The sequence below is a fragment of the Mandrillus leucophaeus genome, unplaced genomic scaffold, assembly GCF_000951045.1.
Source record: "Mandrillus leucophaeus isolate KB7577 unplaced genomic scaffold, Mleu.le_1.0 Scaffold255, whole genome shotgun sequence".
NCBI lineage: Eukaryota > Metazoa > Chordata > Mammalia > Primates > Cercopithecidae > Mandrillus > Mandrillus leucophaeus.
This window is the reverse complement of record NW_012102643.1, coordinates 2,366,792-2,375,820: the sequence shown is the minus strand read 5'-3', so window position 1 is coordinate 2,375,820 and position 9,029 is coordinate 2,366,792. Positions and strand designations below refer to the sequence as shown.

At 50.2% G+C, this 9,029-nt stretch overlaps 1 protein-coding gene across 7 annotated transcripts; it reads left to right on the top strand.

Annotated features, from left to right (window-relative positions):
- Positions 1-260: 260 nt before the first annotated feature.
- UBE2C (ubiquitin-conjugating enzyme E2C) lies at positions 261-4,384 on the top strand. 7 transcript variants are annotated; one of them, XM_011983796.1, is made up of 6 exons: positions 261-481; positions 1,122-1,149; positions 1,977-2,063; positions 2,822-3,026; positions 3,132-3,191; positions 4,128-4,384. In XM_011983796.1, exons 1-6 carry the CDS (start codon positions 381-383, stop codon positions 4,184-4,186), a joined length of 540 nt encoding a protein of 179 aa, XP_011839186.1. In that variant the 5' UTR covers positions 261-380; the 3' UTR covers positions 4,187-4,384. The 7 variants fall into 7 exon arrangements, with proteins under 7 accessions (XP_011839186.1, XP_011839187.1, XP_011839189.1 ...); XM_011983797.1 differs by lacking the exon at positions 2,822-3,026 and adding an exon at positions 2,671-2,821; XM_011983800.1 differs by having other exon boundaries at positions 343-973.
- The last annotated feature ends 4,645 nt before the right edge of the window (positions 4,385-9,029 follow it).

Genomic DNA, 9,029 nt, shown 5'->3' with positions numbered 1-9,029 from the left:
GCTGTTCCCAAGCGGAGTAAGGCGTGTAGCCTGAAGGAGGGGTTCGTCCCACATGGACGTTTTCTTGGCCCTTTAATGGTTAGCGTTTTCCAAAGGCCACCAATCCGCTACGGATTCGTTAGTTAATGGCAGCCCGTCTACCAATCGGCTGTCAGAAGCGAGATCCTGCCGCCCAATAGTGGTGCGCCGGTGGGTAGGTCTAGCAGTGGAGCAGCGACAGAGCGCTCCGGCGCGTCCCATTGGCTGGATCAAACCCAAGCGAGTCACTGATTGGTCGACGCCCCCAGAGGGTTACAATTCAAACGCGGGCGGGCGGGCCCGCAGCCCTGCAGTTGCAGTAGTGTTCTCCGAGTTCCTGTCTCTCTGCCAACGCCGCCCGGATGGCTTCCCAAAACCGCGACCCGGCAGCCACTAGCGTCACCGCCGCCCGTAAAGGAGCCGAGCCGAGCGGGGGCGCCGCCCGGGGTCCCGTGGGCAAAAGGTGGGTGACGCGGCGTACCACTCGCTGGGCCTGCCATGCCCTAGGCATTGGGACCCAGAGCAAGGATTTCTAGGACCACCCCCGTCCCACCTCCTGGAGCGGGAGATATGCGGGTGCAGGAGAACACACCAGGAGCTCGGGGCCTGGCATTCCCCTGGGCATGGGTGCCGAGGGCGGAGACTTCCGGGACTCCCACCTCCTTGAGCGGGTGAGATTTGAGAGACAGGGGACACGCCAGGAGCCCAGACCGTTCTTTGAGATTCTCCCGAAGGAGGATGGGAGGGTAGGGGCGCTGCCAGTCTCCTTCCCGGGTGGGCCTAGATGAAGACGCGCAAGGACCCTCGTGACTTGGCGGAGACAGGGGAAGGGAGAAGTTGACTCGGGCAAGGAAGAGATGCCAAAGCCTGGGGAATTAAGAACATGCCAGAATCATCCCGAGGGAGTCTGGAATTAGGGAGGGTGAGGACTCGCTAGGATCGTCCTGTGGATCTGGTGGGTGTACCCTGAGCTGAGCGTGACCTTGACGAAGTGGGGAGCCTCCATGACGGCTCCCCGTGAGAGATTCAAATGGGAGAAGATGCACCATCTGGAGCCCTGGCCCATCCAGACTCCCAGATAACCCCGAATGCTCTTTTTGCAGGCTACAGCAGGAGCTGATGACCCTCATGGTGAGTGACTAAGTACCCAGAACCCCAGCCTTCCACCCAATTTTCAGTAGCCTCCTTTCCTCGGTCAGCTTTTTTGCTAGACATAGGGGTAAAATATAAATGTAATTTGCTCCCCCCTGGGAAGAAGTTCATACACCCCACCTACACCATTTCTTCCAGCAGTCCCTCCTCCCAGCTCCATCCCCCTACATGAAGTTATCTCTAAAACACTTCCCTGAAGTCATACAAGACCCTCCCTGTCCAGTGTGTCCCTACTTCCTGGCCCCAACCAAGCTTTACCCACACCCAACTCCCCACCCTTCTTGGTATTTCTAGCTTATGAATTTGGTTGCTTTATTTTGGATCAGAGTGTGATGAGATTAAGGGGAGGCCGGGCACGGTGGCTCACGCCTTATAATCCCAACATTTTCGGAGGCTAAGGTGGGTGGATCACTTGAGGTCAGGAGTTCAAGACCAGCCTGGCCAAAATTGCAAAACCCTGTCTCTACTAAAAATATAAAAATTAGCCAGGCATGGTGGTGCATGCCTGTAATTCCAGCTACTCGGGCGGCTGAGGCACGAGAATCCTTTGAACTGTGGTGACAGAGGTTGCAGTGAGCTGAGCGCACTACTATACTCCAGCCTGGGCCACAGAGCGAGTGTGTGTGTGTCTGTAGAGATGGGGTAACCCCCATCTATATCTCTCATATGTGTGTGTATATATATATGCGTGTGTGTGTGTGTGTGTGTGAGATAATGCATATATGATTAAGGGGAAAGCTCACCCACTGACTTTTGCTGTGCCCGAAAGTGTACTCCACATTCCAGCAAATGTGTTTCCTCCCCAGATGTCTGGCGATAAAGGGATTTCTGCCTTCCCTGAATCAGACAACCTTTTCAAATGGGTAGGGACCATCCATGGAGCAGCTGGAACAGTAAGTGTAGGGCTGGGATGGGTAAGCGAGTCTGGGGAAAGGTGGGAGGTGAGATCCCAGTGAGAGCTCTGCTTCAAACCTTTGGTGGAACAAGACACTCCACCTGTGACTGTTCACATTCTCTGAGCCATGTGGCCTTGTTCTTTCCCTCTGCACAATAAGAGGGTGGGTTTAAAGCAGGGTTGTCTATCTTAGATGTTTTTAGGGGGCCAGACAGCAAGGAAATGGATGAAGTGAGGACTCTGGCCAACAGGAGAGCACAGATCTCAAGAAGGCAGCTTCCCATTGCTGCAGATCAGGTTTAAGATGAGTCAGGAGTCCAAACCTGTGCCAACTCTCCTAATTTTTACATATTAGCAACTAATATTCTAATTGAAATAAAGCACAGAATGCCAATTTTCAATCCTTAGACCGAAGAATCACTGATGTCTCCACCAGATAAGAGGAAAGCATCAGGCTAGGCACGGTGGCTCACACCTGTAATCCCAGCATTTTGGGAGGCTGAGGCAGGCAGATCACATGAACCCAGGAGTTCAAGACTGGCCTGGGAAACATGGTGAAACCCTGTCTCTAAAATAAAAATTAAAATAAAAAAAACTTGTAAAAGGCAATGGGGAGCATCAGAACCAGCTCAACAGCGTGTCTACTGTCTGCTCCCAGAGAAACTCAGGGTTCTAGCACACCCCTTGTGTGGGGCTTGGGTTGGGATAGGAGGCTGCTGCTGGAGCTTACTCTGCGTCTATTTCTCCAAATGCCAGGTATATGAAGACCTGAGGTATAAGCTCTCACTAGAGTTCCCCAGTGGCTACCCTTACAATGCTCCCACGGTGAAATTCCTCACACCCTGCTACCACCCCAACGTGGACACCCAGGGTAACATATGCCTGGACATCCTGAAGGACAAGTGGTCTGCCCTATATGATGTCAGGACCATTCTGCTCTCCATCCAGAGCCTTCTAGGAGGTGACTTTAGAGACCACCCCCTCCCCTCATGCAACTTGGGAACCTCTCCGGACTTCCCGGGGTCAGCCCCTTCTACCCCCTTGACCTCTTTCTCTCCACCCACAGAACCCAACATTGATAGTCCCTTGAACACTCATGCTGCCGAGCTCTGGAAAAACCCCACAGGTGAGTCCTCAGTCCTTGAGCCCAGGGTGATCCCTCCCCCAACCTTCAAAGGCTCCCTCAAACAAAAGGAGCCCAGTGAGTTGGGACCGGGTTGGTTGGGGCAGGGTGGAGTATTGGCAGCAACCCACTTCTGCTTCTGCCCCAGTGCTCCTGTTTGCTATAAAATAGCAATTATTTTATAGCGGAATAAAAATTTTTGGCTATAAATAATTTGGGGAAATTATTGGGGAGGCCAAGGCAGGAGGATAGCTTGAGGCCAGGAATTCGAGGTTACAGTGGACTATGATCACAGCACTGCTCTCCACCCCAGACAACAGAGTGAGACCCTGTCTGTCTCAAAAAGGGGGAAGGTGGGATTAACCTCTTCCATATTAATGCAGGTTAAGAGGTTGCTTAGTAGAGTGCCGTGCCTGTGCCCGCCAGTCTCGCTGGAAGCAAGCCCTTCCAGGAGAGCTGCCTGGATGGGCAGTGCAGGGAGAAAGGCTGTCTGGGAAACCAGCCCCTCCTTCTCCACCTCCTCCCACCTTTGCATCCCTGGTCAAACTGCCTTTTGCCCACCTTAATTAACTCATCCTGGGCCAGGCACAGTGGCTCATGCCTGTAACCCCAGCATGCGGGGAGACCAAGGCAGGTGGATCACATGAGGTCAGGAGTTTGAGACCAGCCTGGCCAACATGATGAAACCCGGTCTCCACTAAATACAAAAAAATTAACCGGGTATGGTGGTGGGCACCTGTATGCCCAGCTACTCTGGAGGCTGAGGCAGGAGAATCACTTGAATCTAGGAAGCAGAGGTTACAGTGAGCAGACATCGTGCTAGTGCACTCCAGCTTGGTCAACAGAGTGAGGCTTCGTCTCAAAAACAATAGTAATAAATAGTAAAGATGAACTCATCCTGTCTCCATCACTCACTGAGACCTGCCTGTTCTCTTCTAGCTTTTAAGAAGTACCTGCAAGAAACCTACTCAAAGCAGGTCACCAGCCAGGAGCCCTGACCCAGGCTGCCCAGCCTGTCCTTGTGTTGTCTTCTTAATTTTTCCTTAGATGGTCTGTCCTTTTTGTGTTTTCTGTATAGGACTCTGTATCTTGAGCTGTGGTATTATTTTTGTTTTGTTTTTGTCTTTTAAATTAAGCCTCGGTTGAGCCCTTGTGATGTATATTAAATAAATGCATTTTGGTCCTTTTTTAGACAAGTCGTTGCCTTGTAGTTACACTAGGGTTGGAGGTACTCAGGGTAGGCAGAGGTGGAACTTAAGGATGTGGGGCCAAGCAGTGAGGTGACAAGGATTTATTCCTTTGTACCTTATTTTATGACTCTGCATCTGTTTCTTCATCTGTAAAATGAGTGTCACAATGATACTTCCTGTCTACGGAGTCGGTGATGTGTACCAGCAATGTTAGTGAATGTTGGAGTTCCCTCAGCTGTGTTGCAGATGAGGCTGAGCCAGACCTTAGGCTGAAACCTCCTATAGCTGTAGAAGGAACAAGCGTGTGTGTTGGGGAGGATCCCACCACACAGCCACCCCATGTTCTGTCCTGAGGAATGCTCAGGTCACCCTAAGCAGGTCCAGGGCCTGGGGAGACAGCCAGGAAAAAGCCCCTTCCCTTGGAGGACTCTCAGGTCTGAGCTCTGGTCTCCAGACTCTAGCCCAAGTCCCCTGTGGAGCTCCACCTCCAAGGAGGCACAGTCACCTCCTGCTGTATATCCCCCAGCAAGCCCCCAGCCCCTTGGGCTGCCTCGTTTCCCTGGCCTGATGAAGTCTCCAGCCTCTGAGCCCCTAGGAGGAAACCCCTGCTGACCAGCTGGGTCCCCGCAAGGGTCGGCAGGTGGAAGAGTAGGTTGAAGTGATAGCCCCTTCTCCCCACCCCCCGCAAAGCCCTTCAGGAAGATCTCCAAAGTAGATAAGCAGCACCCAGATGTGCTCCAGCCTTGCACCCAACTCCTTCAGGTCTGTTAGCAGCCGGTTGGTTGTGCAAGCCTGAAGCGGGGAGGGGTTGGGATTGGAAGTTAGGTCCCTTCATGTCTACAGTTGTGCTCTTAGGTCTCTCCTCTTGGGTTTTTTCTTAATCTAACATGCATACAAATACACTTGGGATCTTGTAAAATTAAAATATTTTCGGTAGGTGTGAAGTGGAGCCTAAGATCCAGTCTGTTTATTTATTTTGGTTTCTAAATAGTTTCCAAGTGATGTCATTGCTGTGGTCTAGTTAAGAACAAAATTTAGAGCAATGTTCTTAGAATGTGGTCCTTCCAGCAGCACCAGCATCACCTGGAACTTGTTAGGCTAATTCTTGACCCCAAACTGCCCTCCAGGTTCTGAAGGTCTCCCAGGGTTGAAAATCACTAGGTTAGCGGATACTGGAGAAAAACAGAGCTCAGAGCCTGGCACTAAATTAGTCAACAAATGCTGGCCAGGGCCGGGTGTGGTGGCTCACTGCCTGTAATCCTAGCTCTTTGGGAGGCGGAGGCAGGAGGATTGCTTGAACTTAAGAATTCAAGACCAGCCTGGGCAACACAGTGAGACCCCCGTCTCAAATAATAAATTTTAAAAGAAAAATAAATGCTGGCCGGGCTTGGTGGTTCATATCAGCAATCTCAAGATCTTGGGAGGCCAAGATTGGAGGATCACTTGGGGCCAGAAATTCAAGGTTATAGTAAGCTGTGATTGTACCACTGCACTCCAGCCTAGGCAGCAGAGTAAGACCTTATCTCTGAAAGAAATGTTTCAAATGCTAACTGTGGTGGATGTGCTTTTGTCTGCCATGTGGTCCTTGGTCATGGTGTTTGGTACCGTAGATGGCCACATGGCCTGCCTTAGGCCAGTCACAGGTCTAAACTGTAGTTCAGATTCAATTGGTGTTCTCTGAAATTAATCACTGGGAGAGAGTAAAGTTATTTTACTAATGAGGTTGCTGAAAGAGAAGGGAATCGGTCTCAGCTGCTGGGGGAGCCCGCTGCAGACAGAAGAAAACCAAGCAGAGACCAACAGCTGGGAGCTGGAGAGACGACATTAGCTGAGACTCTGGCCTCCAGTCCATGCTTTGCCATCCCAGTTCAATGAACCAACAAATCCCTTTTTGGTTTAAGTCCGTTTTATTTAGATTTCTGGCACTTGCAACAAAAAAAAGCCTGGTCAGGAAGTATTTGAATTTCTGATTATTATGATTCCCATTTTATTGAATTCCTGCAAGATGAAGGCCCTCTGCTTGGGGGACTGGGGAATACGTGCCATACAGCCCAGTGATTAAGAGCTCAGACCAGTCTGGGCACAGTGGCTCATGCCTGTAATCCCAGCACTTTGGGAGGCCGGATCACCTGAGGTCAGGAGTTTGAGACCAGCCTGGCCAAAATGATGAAACCCCGTTTCTACTAAAAATACAAAAAATTGGCCAGGCATGGTGGCAAGTGCCTGTAATCCCAACTACTCAGGAGGCTGAGGCAGGAGAATCGCTTGAACCTGGGAGGCGGAGATTGCAGTGAGCCAAATCACCCATTGCATTCCAGTTGGCAACGAGAGCAAGACTCCATCTCCAAAAGAAAAAAAGGCTCAGACCAGGTAAGCAGAACTGTTTCAGGATCCTGGCTCCGCCTCCATTTGCCCATAAACATGTAGGCAGTTACATTTAACCTCTCCGTAAAATGAAAATACTAGCACCTACCTCATAAGACAGTGGAAGGACCTTAGAACAAGGCCTGGTAGATAGTAAGCACTCAATAAAGGTTGGGTGCTGAACTCACATATAGCCAGGAAAGTTCATAGGTGGAGCACCCAATAGAATAGGAGGGTCAAGGAAAGGTTTTTGGAGAAGGGAATTGAGACCTGAGGGAGATGCACATTCCTTGGATAGCAAGTTCAGGAGTATGTAAGGAGAGGAATACACAGCTGGGAGTGGTGGCTCATGCTTATAATCCCAGCACTTTGCAAGTCCAAGGCAGGCGGATTAGCTGAGCTCAGGAGTTCAAGACCATCCTGGCCAACATGGTGAAACCCTGTCTCTTAAAAACATAAAAATTAGCCGGGCATGTGGTGTCTGTAGTCCCAACTACTCGGGAGGCTGAGGTGGGAGAACTGCTTGAACTTGGGAGGCAGGGGTTGCAGTGAGCTGAGATCACGCCACTGCTCTCCAGCCTGGCTGACAAACGCAAAACTCAAAACTCTGTCTCAAAAAAAAAAAAAAAGAAGAATAAAGGATGGGGAAGTCGCATAGACGTCAGGTCATAATAGGCTGGAAGGCCATATTAAGATACTTGGGCTAGCCTGGATAACAAAGTGAGACCCCATCTCTACAAAAAATAACTAGAGGCTGAGGGGGAGGATCCCTTGCGCCTAGGAGTTCAAGGCCTCAGTGAGCTATGATTGTGCCCCTGCACTTCACCCTGTGTGACAGGGAGATTCAGTTTCTTAAAAAAAAAAAACTTGGACTTCATCTTGAGGCAAGAGCAAGCTAATGAAGCCTTAAGCAGGGCAGTGACATGATCAGATTTGTTTTTATGTATTTTTTGAGATGGAGTTTCACTCTTGTTGCCCAGGCTGGAGTGCAATGGTGCAATCTCGGTTCACCGCAACCTCTGGCTCCTGGGTTCAAGTGATTCTCCTGCCTCAGCCTCCCAAGTAGCTGGAATTACAGGCATGCGCTACCACGCCCAGCTAATTTTGTATTTTTAGTAGGGATGGGGTTTCTCCACGTTGGTCAGGCTGGTCTCAAACTCCCAACCTCAGATCATCCACCCGCTTTGGCCTCCCAAAGTGCTGGGATTACAGGCATGAGCCACCACGCCCGGCCTATGTTATTTTTTAAAACAGAGTCTCACTCTGTCACCCAGGCTGGAGTGTAGTGGCGCAATCTTGGCTCACCACAACCTCCGCCTCTTGGGTTCCAGCAATTCTCCTGCCTCAGCCTCCCAAGTAGCTAAGATTACAGGCGTGTGTCTGGCTAATTTTTATATTTTTAGTAGAGAGGAGGTTTTTTCATGTTGGCCTGGCTGGTCTCAAACTCCTGACCTCAAGTGATCCGCTTGCCTCGGCCTCCCAAAGTGCTGGGATTACAGGTGTGAGCCATGGCACCTGGCCTCCGTCTCTATTTTAAAATATGTATATAATTCAAAAAAAAAAAAAGATATTCAGGTAGAACCAATAACAGGTAGATGGCATTGGAGTTAAGAGCCTTGCTCCCGTGCACACCACATAGTGCACGGCGATACTACCTAGGTTATTATCTGGGTGCCTGTGTACTTCACCTCCCTAGGCCTTAGTTTTCCAACTGTAAAGTGGAGAAAGCAACATCTGCCTCTAGGGATGTTATGTGAGTGAATGAGACAATGTCCATAAGGCACAGTATACAGTAGGCACTCAGTAAATAGTAATGTTTACCAAACCCCAGCACTGATCCTGGCTGGAAATAAAAACAGAAAAACATGAATAGGACAAAAGAGGAAGAAGAGAAAAAGACAGATGGAGAGAAAGAACTAAAGTAATGAGCAAGGTGACAATAGAGGCTGGGCTTGGTGGCTCATGCCTATAACCCCAACATTTTGGGAGGCCAAGGTGAGAGGATTCTTCGAGCTCAGGAGTTTGAGACCAGCCTGGGTAACATAGTGAGACTCCATCTCTGCTAAAAATAACAAAAACTAGTGGGGGGTCACCCATTTGTAGTCCCAGCTATTTGGGAGGCTGAGACAGGAGGATCACTTGAGCCCAGGAGGTCAAGGCTGCAGTGAGCTGTGATCACCTACTGTATTCCAGCCTGGGCAACAGAGCGAGACCCTGTCTCATTTAAAAAACAAAACAGGGCTGGGCGAGTTGGCTCAAGCCTGTAATCCCAGCACTTTGGGAGGCC